Source organism: Tachypleus tridentatus, chromosome 6, assembly GCF_004210375.1.
Source record: "Tachypleus tridentatus isolate NWPU-2018 chromosome 6, ASM421037v1, whole genome shotgun sequence".
Taxonomy (NCBI): Eukaryota; Metazoa; Arthropoda; class Merostomata; order Xiphosura; family Limulidae; genus Tachypleus; species Tachypleus tridentatus.
Window position 1 is genome coordinate 117246303 of NC_134830.1, and position 21089 is coordinate 117267391.

The 21089-nt window shown below is 35.7% G+C and overlaps 1 protein-coding gene and 1 long non-coding RNA gene across 20 annotated transcripts in view; one reads left to right on the forward strand and one right to left on the reverse strand.

Moving 5' to 3' along the window:
• The window catches only part of LOC143253398 (uncharacterized), a 270323-nt gene extending 257228 nt beyond the window's left edge, over positions 1 to 13095 (reverse strand). Inside the window, exon 1 of the long non-coding RNA XR_013029562.1 lies at positions 12561 to 13095. This is a non-coding gene — a long non-coding RNA (uncharacterized LOC143253398). The remainder of the gene's footprint in view (positions 1 to 12560) is intronic.
• A 97-nt stretch (positions 13096 to 13192) lies between these two features.
• The window catches only part of LOC143253396 (RNA-binding protein Musashi homolog Rbp6-like), a 283959-nt gene continuing 276062 nt past the window's right edge, over positions 13193 to 21089 (forward strand). For 6 of the 19 annotated variants that reach the window (XR_013029557.1, XR_013029558.1, XM_076507209.1 and 3 more), the window contains exons 1-3: positions 13194 to 13436; positions 13654 to 13694; positions 13891 to 13972. Coding sequence is in view for 16 of the 19 variants with exons in the window: in XM_076507209.1 (XP_076363324.1) it covers positions 13375 to 13436; positions 13654 to 13694; positions 13891 to 13972 (185 nt within the window). In the remaining 3 variants the exon portion in view is untranslated. Of the gene's footprint in view, positions 13437 to 13653; positions 13695 to 13890; positions 13973 to 21089 lie in introns of all 19 variants that reach the window. The other 13 variants (XM_076507218.1, XM_076507222.1, XM_076507219.1 and 10 more) reach the window with 4 other exon arrangements.

Consider the following 21089-nt stretch of genomic DNA (forward strand, 5'->3'; position numbering starts at 1 on the left):
AAAAAAAAAGTTACTTTCTGGAGCAGTGAGGAGGAAAAAAGAAACATCGAAGTCATCGTTTTGAAGAAATTTGATAAAGGATATTAGGTTTATCAGAAGAAAAGCCGTATCAAGTTTTCTCTAGTCTGCCACAGATAAGCTGTTCATCACATACGATAGAGCATGCACGGTTTCGATAATACTTAGTGCAGCTCGTGCCTTCGATTTTGCTGTTTTCTCATTCTCACGGGTGGAAATTTTAAAATTCACATCACGAGCTCACGTTGATCTAATATGTGTGCACTATTGAAATAGACCATCAGTGCTACTAAAAGGGACAAAAAGAAAGACGGCTTCGTGACAGGGACGTACGACACATGACATTTTCCACACATACTATAAAGATACATACACATAAGACCTTTTCCCCTTCGATACCTGTTATTGTAGTTCAAGTAACAACGGAGTTAAATTTGAAAAGAAAATAGCTCGACGTTTGTCAAATTGATATCTTATAATAGTACTAGAAAAAAAGGGAAACCGAGAAAGTGAATAGGTACTCGATTTAAAAATGTTCATTTTGAGTACACATATTTTGTTTTGTATGGAAATTAAAAGAAATATATGACTAAAAACAAGAATTTTAAGAAAACCCATTCCTATACTTATACTCACTCCTGTATAGTGATGTTCTCTGTAACACTACTAACTAGTAATCTGTAGTTTCATCCATTCCTGCATAGTGATCTTCTACGTAACACTATTGACTAGTAATCTGTAGTTGCATCCATTCCTGTAGTGATCTTCTACGTAACACTATTGACTAGTAATCTGTAGCTGCATTCATTTCTGTATAGTGATGTTCTCAGTAACACTACTAACTAGTAATCTGTAGTTGTATCCATTCCTGCATAGTGATCTTCTACGTAACACTATTGACTAGTAATCTGTAGTTGCATCCATTCCTGTATAGTGATCTTCTACGTAACACTATTGACTAGTAATCTGTAGCTGCATTCATTTCTGTATAGTGATGTTATCAGTAACACTACTAACTAGTAATCTGTAGTTGTATCCATTCCTGCATAGTGATGTTCTCTGTAACAATGGTAAATATTAATCTGTAGTTGTATCCATTCCTGCATAGTAATGTACTCTGTAACACTACTAACTAGTAATCTTTAGTTGTATCCATTCCTGCATAGTGATGTTTTCTGTAACACTATTAACTAGTAATCTGGAGTTGCATCCATTCCTGTATAGTGATGTACTCTGTAACACTGCTAACCAGTAATCTGGAGTTGTATCCATTCCTGCATAGTGATGTTCTCTGTAACACTACTAACTAGTAATCTGTAGTTGTATCCATTCCTGTATAGTAATGTACTCTGTAACACTACTAACTAGTAGTCTTTAGTTGTATCCCTTCCTGCATAGTGATGTTCTCTGTAACACTATTAACTAGTAATCTGGAGTTGCATCCATTCCTGTATAGTGATGTACTCTGTAACACTGCTAACCAGTAATCTGTAGTTGCATCCATTCCTGCATAGTGATGTTCTCTGTAACACTACTGACTAGTAATCTTTAGTTGTATCCATTCCTGCGTAGTGATTTGCTCTGTAACACTACTAACTAGTAATCTGTAGTTGTATCCATTCCTGCATAGTGATGTACTTTGTAACACTACTAACTAGTAATCTGAAGTTGCATCCATTCCTGCATAGTGATTTGTTCTGTAACACTGCTAACCAGTAATCTGTAGTTGCATCCATTCCTGCATAGTAATGTTCTCTGTAACACTACTAACTAGTAATCTGTAGTTGTATCCATTCCTGCATAGTGATGTTCGCTGTAACACTACTAACTAGTAATCTGTAGTTGTATCCATTCCTGCATAGTGATGTTCTCTGTAACACTACTAACTAGTAATCTGTAGTTGCATCCATTCCTGTATAGTGATGTACTCTGTAACAATGGTAAATATTAATCTGTAGTTGTATCCATTCCTGCATAGTAATGTACTCTGTAACACTACTAACTAGTAATCTTTAGTTGTATCCATTCCTGCATAGTGATGTTTTCTGTAACACTATTAACTAGTAATCTGGAGTTGCATCCATTCCTGTATAGTGATGTACTCTGTAACACTGCTAACCAGTAATCTGTAGTTGCATCCATTCCTGCATAGTGATGTACTCTGTAACACTACTGACTAGTAATCTTTAGTTGTATCCATTCCTGCATAGTGATTTGTTCTGTAACACTGCTAACCAGTAATCTGTAGTTGCATCCATTCCTGCATAGTGATGTACTCTGTAACACTACTGACTAGTAATCTTTAGTTGTATCCATTCCTGCATAGTGATTTGTTCTGTAACACTACTAACTAGTAATCTGTAGTTGCATCCATTCCTGTATAGTGATGTACTCTGTAACAATGGTAAATATTAATCTGTAGTTGTATCCATTCCTGCATAGTAATGTACTCTGTAACACTACTAACTAGTAATCTTTAGTTGTATCCATTCCTGCATAGTGATGTTTTCTGTAACACTATTAACTAGTAATCTGGAGTTGCATCCATTCCTGCATAGTGATGTTCTCTGTAACACTACTAACTAGTAATTTGTAGTTGTATCCATTCCTGTATAGTAATTTACTCTGTAACACTACTAACTAGTAATCTTTAGTTGTATCCCTTCCTGCATAGTGATGTTCTCTGTAACACTATTAACTAGTAATCTGGAGTTGCATCCATTCCTGTATAGTGATGTACTCTGTAACACTGCTAACCAGTAATCTGTAGTTGCATCCATTCCTGCATAGTGATGTACTCTGTAACACTACTGACTAGTAAACTTTAGTTGTATCCATTCCTGCATAGTGATTTGTTCTGTAACACTGCTAACCAGTAATCTGTAGTTGCATCCATTCCTGCATAGTAATGTTCTCTGTAACACTACTAACTAGTAATCTGTAGTTGTATCCATTCCTGCATAGTGATGTTCTCTGTAACACTACTAACTAGTAATCTGTAGTTGCATCCATTCCTGTATAGTGATGTTCTCTGTAACACTACTAACTAGTAATCTGTAGTTGTATCCATTCCTGCATAGTAATGTACTCTGTAACACTACTAACTAGTAATCTTTAGTTGTATCCATTCCTGCATAGTGATGTTTTCTGTAACACTATTAACTAGTAATCTGGAGTTGCATCCATTCCTGTATAGTGATGTACTCTGTAACACTGCTTACCAGTAATCTGGAGTTGTATCCATTCCTGCATAGTGATGTTCTCTGTAACACTACTAACTAGTAATCTGTAGTTGTATCCATTCCTGTATAGTAATGTACTCTGTAACACTACTAACTAGTAATCTTTAGTTGTATCCCTTCCTGCATAGTGATGTTCTCTGTAACACTATTAACTAGTAATCTGGAGTTGCATCCATTCCTGTATAGTGATGTACTCTGTAACACTGCTAACCAGTAATCTGTAGTTGCATCCATTCCTGCATAGTGATGTACTCTGTAACACTACTGACTAGTAATCTTTAGTTGTATCCATTCCTGCATAGTGATGTACTTTGTAACACTACTAACTAGTAATCTGAAGTTGCATCCATTCCTGCATAGTGATTTATTCTGTAACACTGCTAACCAGTAATTTGTAGTTGCATCCATTTTTGCATAGTAATGTTCTCTGTAACACTACTAACTAGTAATCTGTAGTTGTATCCATTCCTGCATAGTAAAGTACTCTGTAACACTACTAACTAGTAATCTTTAGTTGTATCCATTCCTGCATAGTGATGTTTTCTGTAACACTATTAACTAGTAATCTGGAGTTGCATCCATTCCTGTATAGTGATGTACTCTGTAACACTGCTAACCAGTAATCTGGAGTTGGATCCATTCCTGTATAGTAATGTACTCTGTAACACTACTAACTAGTAATCTTTAGTTGTATCCCTTCCTGCATAGTGATGTTCTCTGTAACAGTATTAACTAGTAATCTGGAGTTGCATCCATTCCTGTATAGTGATGTACTGTGTAACACTACTGAGTAGTAATCTTTAGTTGTATCCATTCCTGCATAGTGATGTTCTCTGTAACACTACTAACTAGTAATCTGAAGTTGCATCCATTCCTGTATAGTCATGTACTCTGTAACACTGCTAACCAGTAATCTGAAGTTGCATCCATTCCTGTATAGTGATGTACTCTGTAACAATGGTAAATATTAATCAGTAGTCTCATCCATTCTTGCATAGTGTTGTTATCTTTAACACTACTAACTAGAAATCTGTAGTTGCATCCATTTTTATATAGCGATGTTCTTTGTAACACTACTAACTATTAATCTGTAATTGCATCCATTCCTGGACAGAGCAGATAGCCCAACACGTGTTTGCTATAGAACAATAAACCTAAAAAATTAGTGTAAGATGAGGTCTAGATTAATGTTGCTCTGTGAGGGAACAGTTTCATTCTGGGTTTAATTTTAACTTCATTGTACTGATTCTTGAATTTTGAGGTATGTTAACCCTATTGAGGTATTTTCTTCACTTTGAGGAGTGTTTGGAACTGTCAAAATATGAACAGTCCTTGTTTAATACTGATGAGTTTTCCTGTATTGTAGATAATTTTAATATGAGATTTGTTTATAAATATATTTAATGACCGTAATAATAATGTAAATAAAACGAACCACATTCGCCTTTGACACAGAACATTTGTTACTGAGAAACTGTCTTCTTACTTTGAAATATATCGGTGTTAAATGAACAATTAAATAAATTCATGTGTGCCCGACTGTTTGTAAAACATACAAAGGTACATAGATAATTGTAATATATTTTCCAGCAACATTGTAATTACAAACAAAATGTTATAGTTTCTTAGATAAGTGATGTTCATTCACCTATACCTTCAAAGCCAGATATTCGCGGTGCCCCTTGTGTTTATACCAGCTAATGAATTCGTGGTTAGTCCCTAATTATCTACATTCTCAACATTATGACCTTGTGGTTGTGTCAAGAGGTTTGTGTAACGTCATCATGACGTGGCTGATTTCTCAGATTGCTTGGTGTGACTTGTTTTTCATCTCTGAAGGGATTGGCATTAAAAAACACTCATTAAAAGCACATCTGACTTCTGTTCAGTTCTCAAGTGTCCTCAGGCAAGTTAAGAAAGTAGAATACTCTTTTAACGTGTGAAGGGTTTTGAAACACGCTTGTTCTACTCTCTCTGTCTACCTACGTCGAAACTACCAATTTCTTACCCCATTTCTCACGTTGTCAGTTGTATGCATATTTCTAGCTCTCTAGGACAACTTTATTAATTGAATAAATATTTTATTCTATACCAGGACTATTTTAGTGACAACCACTTGTAAGTGATTATTGGAATTCTTTCGCTTACGTAAATGTGCGTCAATTTCACTGATAACTTGTTCTCAGTAATATGTATAAAGTTTTACCGGTCTTACGTTATCTGCATGTGGTTATTTTACCATGCACGACTTATCATTGATACGTTTAGCACTTTTAACAACCTTAACTTGTCCATGTGTGCTTTTTTACTATACGTTCAGTAAAAATGCAACGTGCATTCCTTTAACATGCACGAGCTATTGGTAAAATATCAGATTTGTCATAGGGAATACGGTAAAAAAGGTGAGAACAACACGTTTCGGTAAAAAGTAAAGTTTTTGTCGAACAAAGGTTGTTAGTAAAATATATGATTTTTTTTAAAGGACAAACGTTTTCAGTAAAACACGTGTGCTGTAAACTTAGAAAAAAAAACACACTAGATATTTACTTACAACCTCATCCTATAAAAATAATCTCATATAATTGTCCATTAAGAAACGTTTGATCAAAAATAAACAAACAAACATTCATGATGACGAGAAATCCACTTGAAGTAAAAATGTATCTCAGGGCGGCTGGTATGGGTATTAACACTTTTATTAAAATGAAGCAGAGAACAACGTTTCGACCTAAGGTTAACTTGAATATGACCTAAGAAGGTCGAAACGTTGTCCACTGCTTTATTTTGAAAAAAAAATGTTAATATCCATACCAGCCGTCTCGAGATACAAACGAACAAACACATATCTGATATAGCTCAAACAGTACGTGACAGCCCAACTTAGCATTACTCACCTTACATCATTTTATTATGTGGTGTAAGACTGAAATAACACTCAAATTATCTCCTACCTCGCCACATCACATTTCTTTCAATGCAACTCATAGAGGATTATTAGGTGATTTAAGAGTCAAACTGAAAGTAAAAAATAAATGAAATAAGAGAGTCCGCGATCCCTCTGAAGTGAACCTAAGAACCCTGAGAAACTGCTGGTGATCAGATAAGGGGAAATTTTAAAATAATCCCCTTGAGTGAACCTAAAAACCCTGATAAACTGCTGGTGATCAGATAAGGGGAAATTTGAAATAATCCCTCTTGAGTAAACCTAAAAACCCTGAAAAAGTTTCGGTGATCAAATAAGGAAAAATTTGAAACCGATACCTGTGAAGCGTACCCAAAAACACCCGAGAAATTTTCGATGATCAAAAAAGGAGAAATTTGAGGCGTTTCGTTTTTGAGATCCAAAGATACAGATGTTGTTGTTGTTTTGGTATAAATGTCAAGATTTATTAGCAAAATTACTTTCGTTTTGATAACAGTGCATGCCTACAAACAAGGTAATCATGACATTGAGATAACAGTGCACCAACTTAAGGAATTCAGAAACAAGACTGGGCAATTGACAAACGGCATATTGTATAATTATTGTTGTTAATTGTAATAAGTCCATGACTGCTAATTACTTGTTATATCCACCAAAACCCAACTACAAAAAAAAATATTTGTTGGTTCTCTCGTTGATAAAGTTACTTTTAATTATTTAGTAAGCAATAATGTAATAGGGTTCCTGACATCAAATCCCCAGAACCAAGCATCATGTTAAGTTGTTCTTGTGCAAGTGTAATCAGAAACGTTACCAAACACGCTTACACTCGTAAACATTCTATCACCAAGTTTAAGTAACCCAATGGCTAACGAAGTAAATTTTATTCAGATAACTTAATTTTATTATCACAGTTGAAGGTTATATAACCCAGTGGATAGATTAATAATTTTTTCAGGTAAATTAAATCTATTATCAGAGCTGTAGGTTATGTAACCCAGTGATTTAAGTCTTTTCAGCCTAAATAGCCTATTCATCACAGAACTAGGCCCGGCATGGCCAGGTGGGTTAAAGCTTTTGGCTCGTAATTTGAGGGTCGCAGGTTCGAATCCCCATCACATTACAACGCTCCCACGTCTGAAAGGGCGAGCATGTTTGGTGCGACGGGGTGGTAATGACTAGCTGCCTTCCCTTTAGTCTTACACTGTTAAATTAGGGACGGCTAGCGCAGATTGCTCTAGAGTACTTTGCGCGAAATTCAATAACAAACAAAAAAACCAAACATCACAGTACTAACAGATATTTAACAATAACGAATTCCATCCACTCTTTTGCTTTCTCCATACCAGTTTAAGTCTATTGATGAACGCTTTCTTTTATAACCAGTTCCTTGTAGTCCCCTACTTACAGGATCATTACATCTAATCAGAATATTTTTATTGATATTTGAAAAACTATAGAGTTTTGTTTTTTAAATAATCGTAACAATAACTATTCTAATAATGAATTCCCTGTAGAACACCAATAGATCTATCAAGTTCTGTCCTTAGACCTCTTTATTCGTACTTAAGGTGGCAAATATAAAGGTGAAATTTTTCATAAGAGAAATTCCATTGCACTCCCATTTCTACGCTGACGTTTTTATACTTTTGATTTGTTTTGCATTTCGCGCAAAGATACACGAGGGCTGTCTGGTCTAGTCGTCCCTAATTTAGCAGTGTAAGACTAGAAGGAAGGCAGCTGGTTATCATCACCCACCGCCAACTCTTGGGCTATTCTTTTACCAACGAATAGTGGGATTGACCGTCACGCTATAACGTCCCCACGGCTGATAGGGCAAGTATGTGTTCGGTGTAACGGGAATTCGAACCCGCGACCCTCGGATTACGAGTCGAGTGCGTTAATCACTTGGCCATGCCGGGCCACATTTTTATATTATTACCTTTTAAGAAACATGTGGGTTAAAACGTGTGCTCTCCGGCCGTACAGGCTAACCTATAAATACGATTTTATTTTTCACAGATAGCATATTAAGAAACTTCTACTAATAGGCATTATAAGTCACGTTATTCGTGAGTATTTAAACGACAAGACTCATTTTTTTGCACACCTTTCTAGGTTTTTGCTGAATAAAACAATAATTTAGACCTGCTATCTACAAGGAAGACAGAATATGCTGACTAGAAATCAGATATGTAAGTTACGTCAACGTGTATATCCTTAATTTGAAGTGAGGTATTATTTCAAGCCTGTACGCAGACTACAGTATTCCTTCACCTATGAGGATCGAATACCCACCTTTAAAGCCTCTGATGTTGTGTGCAAATATAAACGTCCTAAATGTTCCTTAGACTATATCTAGATCCACCACCAGGTGATTAACAGCACACATACAAAATATAACGTGTAAACTTAAGATCCATTCATTTCCAAGAATGAAGAAGCACGCGCTGATTGAATGTACTGAAGCTATAACTAGACGAAACTTGAAACTTCTCGTGAAGTTCATCATCATCAGTGAACGGAACTGTTCATAAAGGAAAATCTGTTAATTGGTAGATTAAATTGGTATTGAATGAGCAAAACTGTACGGTTCGTTTATTACTAAGTAACCTAGGGATCGGAAACATGGGTTTATCAGTTCAAGTAACGTTTTAATCAAAACTGCAAGTTTTCTTACGTTAAGTAACCTATGGATCAGAACTGTAGGATTTTCAAATTAAGTTGTCGAGTTGATCAGAATTGTAGGTTTTCAGACTAAGTAACATAGTGATAAAAAATGTTGTTTTTTTCAACTAATTAACTAATAACCAGAGCTGTAGGTTTGTTGTATTATGTAATCCGGTAATCAGAATTATAGGTTTTTCAGATCACGTAACCTAGTGATCAAAACTGGGCTTTTTTCAGATAATTAACCATTAGAAAGAGTTGTAGGTTTGTTGTATCATGTAACCAAGTGATCAGAAATGTAGGTTTTTCAGCTAAGTAATCAGTAATCAAATTTTATCGGACTATAAAATCTAGTTATCAGAATTGGGTGTTTTTCATATTAGGTGAGTTGTGTACCAGATGGGATGCACTCATTCTTATACCATTGGCTTTTAGGCACTACAGTGTTTGGTCGATTCTTCACATTTTGCTATTCTTAGCCACATCATACAGTTTTTCTTTGTTTTTGTTATATGAATGTTGCGAGACGATGAACGTCCAACAGCTGTCGCTGGATTGTGCTGTACGAGCCATCTTTGGCTATGATAACGAGTGGCTGTCCGCCATGGCCGTTAAATAGGCTTTAATAACATTTGGCTGTCCACCATACTCTTTTAAACAGGCTATGATGACGATTGGCTGTTCACCATGGTCTTTAAACAGGCCCTCACAGTTTCCTTTAGCTTCGCTCTCAATCAAGTTATTATACTTTCAATCAAGTCTAAGACACAAGCCTCAGTGGAACCAGATGTTTACTCCATGTAGGAACATCTGAGAATTGAATGTGACGGATTATCTCAGTGGCTGCTGTATAGCCTCTGTCCACCTACTACTGCCTTCTGAGACTTCTTTTAAGGCAGTTATTTATTTGGTTGGGTTTTACCTGATCGTTATAGAGCTGGAATGTCTCTATCGAAAAAGCTTTGACTCAAAGATGGAAGTCATGGTCTTTATACTGAAAGGCCCTAACGAAGACTTTTGCTTGTAACTGCTTTTGGTACACTGCGGTGATGTTGAGGCTCGTGAGATGTAACAGGAACTTAATGGCAGTTACTGAAAGACATATCGTGATCTGTCTTAAACAGGTGTTATGTATATTTTCAATCTTATTTAAATGTGTAGCACTTATACATTATCGTTATTGCACAATTCGTGATGGAGCAGAAAAGACTTTGGTACAACATTAGCACGTGGCTGTCGTTCTTCAGCCCTATTTCCTGATGTAACTTCTTTGGTAGCTCCGGTGATAATAGTGGTTTTGAAGTCGATCAATTGAGTAGTTTGTCGAAGCTTATACTAAAGTAATTCATTGTTTCGTAGAATGGGAAGGCAATGGTGGGCTTTGCTATTCATTTCACCATTTTCTCGTTCTGCCGAGGAACTGTTGCCCCGTAATTTCGATTTCAGCTCAAGTTTCTCCAATTCCAAATATCGTCAGCATAGGGTAGCAGTTGGAATAAGCCCTTGGTATAAAAGCTGGCTGGTGGAAATGTCAATCATTGAGGTACACCAATATGGATAGTAACCAGTCTTATTGGCAACCTTCTTGCTTTTGATAGTTAGAGAAGTTATGAGACATGTTACAGATGCTACACACGTGAATTACTGGGTGTGAAAGTTACTGTAGACATTTTCCAGATCTAAAGCTACTACTAAGATTCTCTGACCAGCTTCAAATTCTTCACATATATCGGTTTCTATTCTAGAGAATAATTTCCTGGTAACGACTATAGTATAAGCTCAGTCGGATAAGCAAATATTCTCTGGAATTTTTCCAATGGTGTTTTATAGGACACTGATTAGATGGATTTGGATAAGGATTTTACAAAAGCGTCAGTGTAAATTTCAGTTATGCTACCCTTTACTCAACTGTGCCGAAAATGTAACATTACCTTAAACAGGTTGGCTGCTTAAAGGTGGAAAATGTTGTTACGCCAGGTTCTGGAGGTCCATTTTCTTGTTTATTTATAGCTCTCTGTATTTAATCAAGTCAAAGATGATTTACGTATATGCATGTAATTGTGGTGTAGGTAGCTTCAGTCCCTCTTGTCTGTCACCATGGTCACTTTGGTTAAGGTATCTGAACATGAAGGACTAGTCTGTATAAAGTGGGATACGTTCATCAACATCATCAATTTGTGGAAGTGCCAGAATGAAGTGTTTTGTGAGTTTGGTGTTACCCCCCATTTCGTGTCACGTATTTTGTAAACCTATAGAAAGTAAAACCTACATTCTACACGGTCCTGCTTACACTGTCCAAACTGAGTTTTTTTTTATGAACTAAACTTGCTTGATTGCCGGTCTTTATCAGAACCACTTTACGGGTTCTTCAGGTCACGTGCTCTTTTCATCTTCTCTTTGAATGAGAAGGTAGACATATTTATCATTAACTTTTTTAAAAAAATCTTCATTATTTTAGGAAAGCGAAGATTGTTTAATGAGTTATAAAAAAAAACCAAACATATCAACGACTGACGTAAGCTTTGTACTTCCGCCATGCGAAAGGCACACTTTATTGGCTACAAAATAAACCGTAGTACAGTTGCATTGTCTGATCTGTCGGTATTATAAAAACATAATTTATAAAAGTTATTTCGCTAATGTTCAAAATATTAGTGTATAATTTTGATTTACTCACAAATATTTATATGTAAAAGATTCCGAAATAAACTTTAAAGATTACAGAATTGTCGATATATCTTGCGAGCAAGAACTTTGACAGGTTAGTTGAACAAAAAATAATTCCACAAGGAATATTCTCTACCATTCTGGTGACGGTCAGTATTGATGGATCCAAACCGTTAGCCTACGTTAGTTAAATACGTATTTCACTTGTATGGCTGATGTCAAGGTCGTGTGAGATGACATGACCCATCTTTTTTAAGTGATGCTATAACCAGAGGTATAAAAGAAAGATTTCAATTCTTGCCAATAACATTACGCATTTCCTAGACATGTTACTAGTTACAACCGGGTGTTATATGAAACTGGCTCAAATGCACGTAGCAATTGTTTGTTTATTTGTTTCTGACTTTTGCGCAAAGCTACACGAGGGTTAGCTGCGCTACCCCTCCATAATTTAGCAGTGTAAGACTAGAATGAAGGCAGCTCGACTTGCAATCTGCGGCTTCAAATTCTGTCATCAAACACGCTCGCTCTTTCAATCATGGGGACGTTATAATGTGACGGTTGATCAAACTATTCTTTGGTAAAGAGTAGCCCAACAGTTGGCGACGTATAGTATTAACTATTGTCTTTCCTTGTGTCTATCACTTCAACATTAGGGACAGCTAGAGCAAATAACTCTCGAGTAGTTTAGCGGGAAATTTGACAAACAAATTGTTTGTTTTTTGTTTTGAATTTCACGCAAAGCTACACGAGGCCAATCTGCGCTAGCTGGCCTTAATTTAGCAGAGTAAGACTAGAGAGAAGACAGTTAGTCATCACCTTCCACCGCCAACTCTTGGGGTACACTTTTACCAACGAATAGTGGGATTAAGCGAAACATTATAACGCCCCACAGCTGAAAGGGCAAGCATGTTTGGTGTGACGGGTATTCGAAACCGTTACCCTCACGTTACGAGTCGACTAAACCAACGTTTAGTCTTATGTTTAACATGCATTCTCTGTGACTACAAATTATTAGTCAGTTTAATACTGTTACTCACCAGACCTATTGAGGAGCTTCCTTTACTGTTTTTGAGAGATGTCTCTTTAAAGATATCCCACTTTGTGTTTTCACTTAGTTTTACAGAATGTGTCAATCGTATGATTTTTCAAAAGTCGATTGTCGTGGTTATTCAACTTATCTTAACACACACTTGTTTACATCCTAGAACTTTGTATCTCATCTTTCGCTGAGTTCAGTAACCATGGATGATGACATCACAGAATCAAGATTAGAATAACTATGGATGTTGACATCGCAGAATCAATGTTTGCGTCTCAAATGTGAAAGTAACAACTCCTCGAAAGCATTTAAAGAATTCGTCAGTGGTTTTTAGATCCAAGAGGAACTCGAAGTTTTTTCTACTGATTGCTTATTGATGTGTGGAGAACATTATTTTTAATTTAAAATATTTAATATCATCAAAAGAGTTTAAAATAACTGAATATCGCGAAACGTGGACCATTTGCTCAGAAATTCAAAGTTAAAATAGTTAAAAATTGATTCACCTGGTGGCGTTAGCTTTGCTTGTCCGCTTGCCGCGGTGAGGCGTGCCACTAATGATGAGCTCAAAATGACGTCAATGAAAAGTGTTCTCAAGCCAGACGTCACCAAAACGACCAATGAGGTCCCGTGGGCCATTGTCAATCAGATTGCGTTCTGTGGCTGCCGCAAGGGCCATAGCCGTCCTCCGACTATGGTCCATAGTCTCAGCGTGCAGTGTTAGTTTACCACTGCAGTCATCTCACGTGCTTAGCTCAACGCTGCAGTGTGTTTAGTAGAGTAGCCGTAGTTTTCAGTGTATTGTAGGTAGTATGGAGACCGACAGCCAACAGAGCAATTCCGTTAGCCCTAACGACGTGTCTCAGGACCCTGGGTAGGTTCACGCCGTGAGGGTGTTGTTTTCCCGCCGACCGAGTTCGTTTCTCGGTCCTGTTTTTCGGTGTATGGTCGTATTAACCGCGTTGTGTTAGATTTATTGGTGACCTATTTCTTTTTAAATCTTTCTGTGTTCATTCAGTGCCGACGGCTTTGAAGCTTTAATGGATTTATGTAAAGCCGGCGTTTAATTTTCTGTTCATTCTTTCTTTCAGAAAAATGTTTATCGGTGGTCTAAGCTGGCAAACAGCACCAGGTTAGTGTCTTTTGTTTTTTCTGGCTTTATTTTTTCCAAACACACATTTACAACAAATATTGCATTCATTTATTCACGTAATAAAATATACTATCTAATTCCAAATTTTTTAATTGTTAGTTGGATTGTTTTAAGTAAACCGTTGAATTCGGTAGTCGTTGATGTTTTCTTTGTGTGCGTGTATTTTTACTCACAGAGACACTGAGGGAGTATTTCTGCAAATACGGTGAGATTACTGAAGTCATGGTGATGAAGGACCCATCCACTCGAAGATCACGGTGAGGACTTATTTTACAAGTTTTTATTTTTTACGGACTAAATTAAATTTATTCACTATAAACTTTCACTTAGGCGAAGTTAAATTATTAGGTAATAAAGAAATTATCGTGAGAAAATTGAATCACTACAAGACCCTTGTAACCACGTGGTTTAAATAGTCAGTTCTTCGCCCTTTGACCTTGATTCTCACCCGTGAGGTATCCCATGTAACGAAGAAAAGAAAGTGAAGTATTCCGTAGGGCTTATTATTTATTTATTTTAACTCACTAACACACCGTAGTTTATATTTCTCTTTTTTATGTTTTTTCGAAACTAATCTGGTGTGGATAATTAGGCTTGAATAAAACAGATTATCCCAGGAGTGGTTGTGATTTGATAGTGTAGGCTTAATGCATAGAGTTACAGATCGAAGCTCTGAGCGTTCCTCGCGCATTGATTTCCCTGCCAAGCCGTGGTGGTAGGTTCAGTCGAATTCTTCCCTGGCAAATCGAATGTTCCGAGCGTGAGTTGCCTGAGAGACGCGTGCCGTACTTGTCGTTTGTGTTCACTTCTCCGCCAAGTCCATCATCTGCACGGCGAAGTTCACGCAATAAGCTTTATAGCGAAGGGATTCTGAGAGGTCTTGACAACTGAAAGGTAAATACGGTTTATTCTAAACAAGTGTGTGAGAGGGTAAGAAAAAAACACTAGTTTAAGCGATGAGATGATTTTTTTCCAATTCATCGCCTGTTTTAACACGTAGAGGGTGACGTACAAAATTGGAAATGTGTTGCGTATTAGTGTTTAAGCCTAACGCGCCGCGCCGTGCAGTTGACTAGCCAGTATACACGGCTGTTTTCATTCTTCAGAATAATATATTCCACTGAGAAAAATGGATTCTCAATTTCTTTGCAGCTTAAACTTTGTATTTTTTAAAATATGTGTAGCATATTTTACTGTAGAGACGAACCTTTTAAATTCGAAAAATATATATATATTGTTAATATGTAAATATCTACTGTTTAGCAGTTCCGAAAGAGTTAGGCATGAATTGAACATTGTTTTGTTGTGGTATTATCAAAGCCGTTTGTACTGGTAACGTTGGTTTAGTTCAAACATACCTTTTGCGCATAATAATATTACGTAAAGAAATAAAATATAATTCGTTTAAATAGTGGACACACGCGCCAGGTTAAATAGTTGTTTGTTTTTTAAAACCAAGAGCTTAGCTATTTCTCGTCATATAAAATTATGTATAGGTATGTATTTTATATTTTAATGAATAGTAAAATAAGTAAAATCATAAGGAAGAACTATGTTAAAAACAGCAAATCTAAACCTCTGACTAATTATTTAATTTGTTATTTTAACTCAAAAACAAGCCGAAACAAAAAACGCTGCATCATTGTTGCTTGTACCCTGGGATCTTTTCAGTTGATGCAGCGTTTTTTTGTTTCGGATTGTTTTTGAGTTAAAATAACAGATTATATAGGTATGTATATACGTATATTAATACAATTCACTATAGCCTTCATATAAATAAATAAATAACGTATATCGTGTGTAGCACTTAAGTTGTACTGTATTTACCCTTGTTCATATTTACATTAGACATACAACGATTTCTTTCCCGGACCAGAACTCGTAGTTTATGACCAATCATAATATTTTATTAATCACAGACTTCTGTCTTTCCTATGTGAAGGGCTGGAACTTTAATAACACTACATCTAAAATGTCGAACCCATAAATAACTGCAGTGTAAGAAAAAAATAAATGTAGCCGGTAGTAACACAATAATACTTTGAATGTAAGATGACATCTTAAGCTAGATGTTGCAATATTATTTTACACACATTTTCGAAAAGAGTAGACATAATTCCAGTGTACACAAAATGTTTCTTGTAGTATAATGCCAACAGCCTGATATGTAATTTTTCTAAAACTAAGAGACTTAGTGGGGGGGGGGGATACAGATACTTCAACTGCAACTTTTTAATATTGTTAATTTGATCTTCACAGATGTGAAGTGAATTTTTAAAATATGTCAGATGGCATAGTGAGATGTGCGTTATAACTGCGTAACTATAAAGGTTTTTGTTGTAACGGCGTGAGGGTTAGTGTACGACGACGTACCTAGGGTACCAGGTGTAATGGCGTTATTACAGGTATAACTAAACGTTTATGTAATACGACGAAGCTAATGTACGTGCTGTAAAGGCGTAACGAAAATTTTATGTTATACGAGGTGGTAAAATGTGAACGTTGTAACGTATGGAAAAATTACGTTCAAACTTCTTGAGAGACTTAATATTATGTAAACAGTACATTCTATATTCACGATATTCTTAGCGTTATGTAAACTGTACATTCAATATTCACGATATTCTTAGTATTATGTAAACAGTACATTCTATATTCACGATATTCTTAGTATTATGTAAACAGTACATTCTATATTCACGATATTCTTAGTGTTATGTAAACAGTACATTCAGTATTACGATATTCTTAGCGTTATGTAAACAGTACATTCAATATTTACGATATTCTTTGTGTTATGTAAACAGTACATTCAATATTTACGATATTCTTAGTGTTATGTAAACAGTACATTCAATATTTACGATATTCTTAGCGTTATGTGAACAGTACATTCAATATTTACGATATTCTTAGCGTTATGTGAACAGTACATTCAATATTTACGATATTCTTAGCGTTATGTGAACAGTACATTCAATATTTACGATATTCTTAGCGTTATGTAAACAGTACATTCAATATTTACGATATTCTTAGCGTTATGTAAACAGTACATTCAATATTTACGATATTCTTAGCGTTATGTAAACAGTACATTCAATATTTACGATATTCTTAGGGTTATGTAAACAGTACATTCAATATTTACGATATTCTTAGTGTTATACATAGAAAATATTCACATATAGCTGACAGGTATAATAGTTTTTGTTTGTTCAGTTCCCACCCCAAATTCATACATTCTTTCCATTAGCAAACCTTACCCAAAAATTCTTCACTAACGAATTCGTAGATTGTCTTCTTGTTGAATTTTCCTGAAATGCTCCCTGCAGAGGCTCAGCGGTAAAGTTTAAAGGCTTCAAGTGGTAAAACCAGGGTTTGATACCCTTGGAGAGCGACAGCATAGCTGGTCCATTGTGTAAATTTGCGCTTAAGCACCAAAACAAAACTTTCTAAAATTTCTAGACCAAAAGAAAAAAAGCCCACAACCTTATTTCACATGTTTTATTCAAATGAACCTTGTTTACATCCAAGCGAATATCTGTCGATAATGTAGCCAGGAAACTAATTCTCTTTTGTATCAGTACAGAGGAAGTCGTCTGTACAGTGGCTGATTGTCTGTTTATTATGTACTTAATTCGAGAAACACGTACTGACTTCAAGATCCCGGACGGAGCTAGCTATTATTAATTTATTTAATAATTAAATATTGCTTTATCAATATATCCTTTAACTCCGATATCTAGGTTTAGAAGTGCTCGTATATCTACGTGATGCAAAGGTTGAGCCCCATCACGTCGCCACATTCTATATAGCCACGTCCGGTCGTGCTATATCTGAAGAATGTGCAACTTAACAATAATCCTGCATCAAAGTTTCTATTACAAGAGGCTACCATATGTAAAACACCTTTCCATAATAAATCTAGCGTACTAAGCGTAACGTTTCCCAACGTTTTTTGTACATACAATCCGACTGAAATCTGTAGGTGTTACGTACGGCGACATTACCGGTAGGTTTTCGTATGGAACAGTATGAATGCCCATTTCATTTCCAAATGCTTGAGGTATGTGATGACTGAACGGGTAGGTCGTGGAAATGAGTTGTGTACATGTAACTTGTATTGCTTTTCCAGACGAAGATCCTTCTTGACCATGTTGCGTGTTTTTGCGTAGGGCCCTGGAATGATTCACTAAATTTGTGTACGTGGATTCTAAACTATTGCAAGTCCCCACACTTTGCTTATCACGACTTGGGAGCGACTCCGTAAAGGTCTCTTTGTAGATAGTCCTGGGTTTCTAAGTTGATCCAAATTCCCTTTTATCCAATGCTTTGAGTACGAGATATTTCCAACTTTGAAATTCTAAACAAAAGCTAATTCTGATACATTCCTTTCTACCGTGACTTCATATTGGTTGAATATGTCATGAGACTTACTAGTTTGCAAATTCAAAATGTTTTTACTGTATTGTACACAACCTCCTGTAGCGCTTACATATTTGGTATAGGAATTTCTCTTCGTTTCCACCTCGATTACCCAGATAATTAAACATATCGTGCAATTTATCTTGGTGAATTCTCAAGTTTCCGAGGGATACATTTTATTCGAGTCGACAGCCACCTAGTAGTAGAGCCAGTAATTTCTCCATGTACGAAGGATACGCAGCTGTATACATAGATACCAAAGTATTTTCTATTTTTAGGTGACGTATTCGTAAAACATAAGAGGTGTTTTAGTCTTGTGATAAAATGAAATGCGTATTAAATTTTTATTTTTGGATGTACTATGTTAAGGATTGAAAACAATTTATATATATATATATTTGTGTAATTTAGAATTTCACCGATGGTACTTTTTAGTGAAATAATTTTCATGTCCCGTCATAGTTAGAAATATTTGATATGAATTATTTTTCTGTGATCCCAGGCAGGCGGCGTTAGAACTTTACAATACTATACAGTGTTTTCTTTTATAACAATATCTATGTATTGACTAAGTTCTGGAAATGTCTGTAAATATCATAGTAAAATGTTTGAAATTATGGTTCAGCTTTCTTCTGATTCTTATTTATTAGATAATAACAAAAACCAAACCAATGGTGTCAACCAGTTTCATTGAGATGGCATAGTTTCAAACGCAGAATTCGCTTATATAAGTATTAGTAATAACTAGTAGTAATTAATATATATATATATATATATAACTCTTGTGTAAACAATGTAATCATTACCCCTGAAAGTAAGCTTTCTTACAGACATACCTGCCAGTAACAAATAAATATTACAGTTAGAATTTAATTGTATTTAGAACTTGGTTGCAAATACAATCTTCCTATATTTATTGAAACACTGTATTAAAACACAAACTAACAAATAAAGAAAAACTAATCAAAGAAGGGAAGTCAAAATAGGGGTAGGTAGCATCAATCATTCAAGAACAATGCAAGCAGTATTGTAGGGATGGCATTTACATGATGCCAGTGTTATCCACACAGTCTTGTGTATATTGTTTTTGAACGATTCATATTAACTCTTCGTACATGTATTTTCTTTTTGAATTTTTTCCTTTTATTTTCTTGTACAATACATGCTCGCCCTTTCAATCCCACTATTCGTCGGTAAAAGAGTAGCCCAAAAGTTGGCGGTGGGTGGTGATGACTAGCTGCCTTCCCTCTAGTCTTACACTGCTAAATTAGGGACGGCTAGCACAGATAGCCCTCGAGTAGCTTTGTGCGAAATTCCAAAAAACAAACAAAACAAACAGACATCCATATATTTCAAAACTACACAGTCCTTTTTGCATTGTTAACTTATATGTGCGTGCTTGGAAGTAACTAAATACACACGTGTATATATATTTAGTTAACAATGCAAAATGAAGTATTGTTGGGATGTTGTTAACAGCGATGAAACAATGTAATATAATCCTTGTGACTAGAAATGTAAGAAAAATATATTTAATTAGTTATACTGATTGCCTGATTCATATTTGTTTCTTTCTGAGGACATACCTTTCTCTGATCTAAAATTAATACATTTAAGCAGTGGTAATTAAACTTTGCGAGCCACGTACCACTCACTCTTTGTTTTAACTTTTCTTGCAGTAGAAATCTCAGCTCCTCTTAAAGCAAAAACAACAACAAAAACACCAAAAATCGGTTGGAAAAATCAATATTTTTATTAATTACCTGTTAAGGGAAAGGGTGCGATTGTTTTTTAGTACAATTTAAGAATATGTGGTGCAATGTTTATCATTTTGAAGAAAATAAACGTCTGGCGAATCTCTGCAGGTAGAGGGCGAGAAGAATAATGTTTATAATATGTTCTTTTGAAGTTCGAATTAGGCCTGTTACAAATTTTATTATGTGACGTTAGCTCCACGTACCATAGTTTCGAAACGCCTGTACTAAGATATTAAACTGGATTCCTCTTCAAAGGATCGCGTTGTAGGGTTACCTGTTTTAATTTCTCGCACAACTATTCAGTTGTGTATCTGTCAGTTAGTCAATAGACACAAAATGACGTCACATAAGGGGCACTTAGTGTTGCAATTTGTATCATCGTGGCGTTAGTAAAACGTGCACATGTCATGAATCACGAGAAGAATGATGCACTCTGTAAGCTACAACACAACACACCGTATGAACTTCAAAAGCAAGTAAAAAATATTTGTTACTCTTAATTTTGTTTTTATTTACTCTTGAAACAAAACACTTTGGGGACCATAGTTGTGAACTTTATATGTGAATGTATATTATCCTAACAATTTAAATTTAACCAGCATGTCTTCGCTATTCAAACGTACTAATTCTACCGCTTGGTGGCTCTACTAGTATATAATATATATTCCTGGGAAACTGAGAATTTTCATCAAGATTTAATACGTGACGTGTTTTAAGGAAGTATGTATTACCGATATCGTAAAAACGGTTGCAGTTTGTCTAGTTGAAATTAAGATTATTTGGTGAGTTTTGACAATTACCAAAGGTTAACATTAAGTATAGGCGATAGAAATTCTCTTCAGCCTGTAAAACGTTTATTTTTGTCTTCTCATACATATATGTAATGCGTTGTGGTTAGGGCATTCGACTCGCAATCTGCTGATCGCGGGTTCAAATCATTCTTGCCGAAAAATGTTCTTTTAACCGTGAGGGCGTTTTTATGTTATGGTTAATCCACTGGTTATGGTTAAAATAGTAGTTTTAGAATTGGTGATGTATGGTGACGACTAGTTTCCTTCCCTCCAGTCTATCTGGAGAGAATATGGGCGCCACCTGTCATTCCCGAGAATCACTCGAGATGATGCGTTAGTGGTTGTAAACAGCTTCGGGATTCAAAAACAAATATATATAGACCAGTGTATTTTACGTT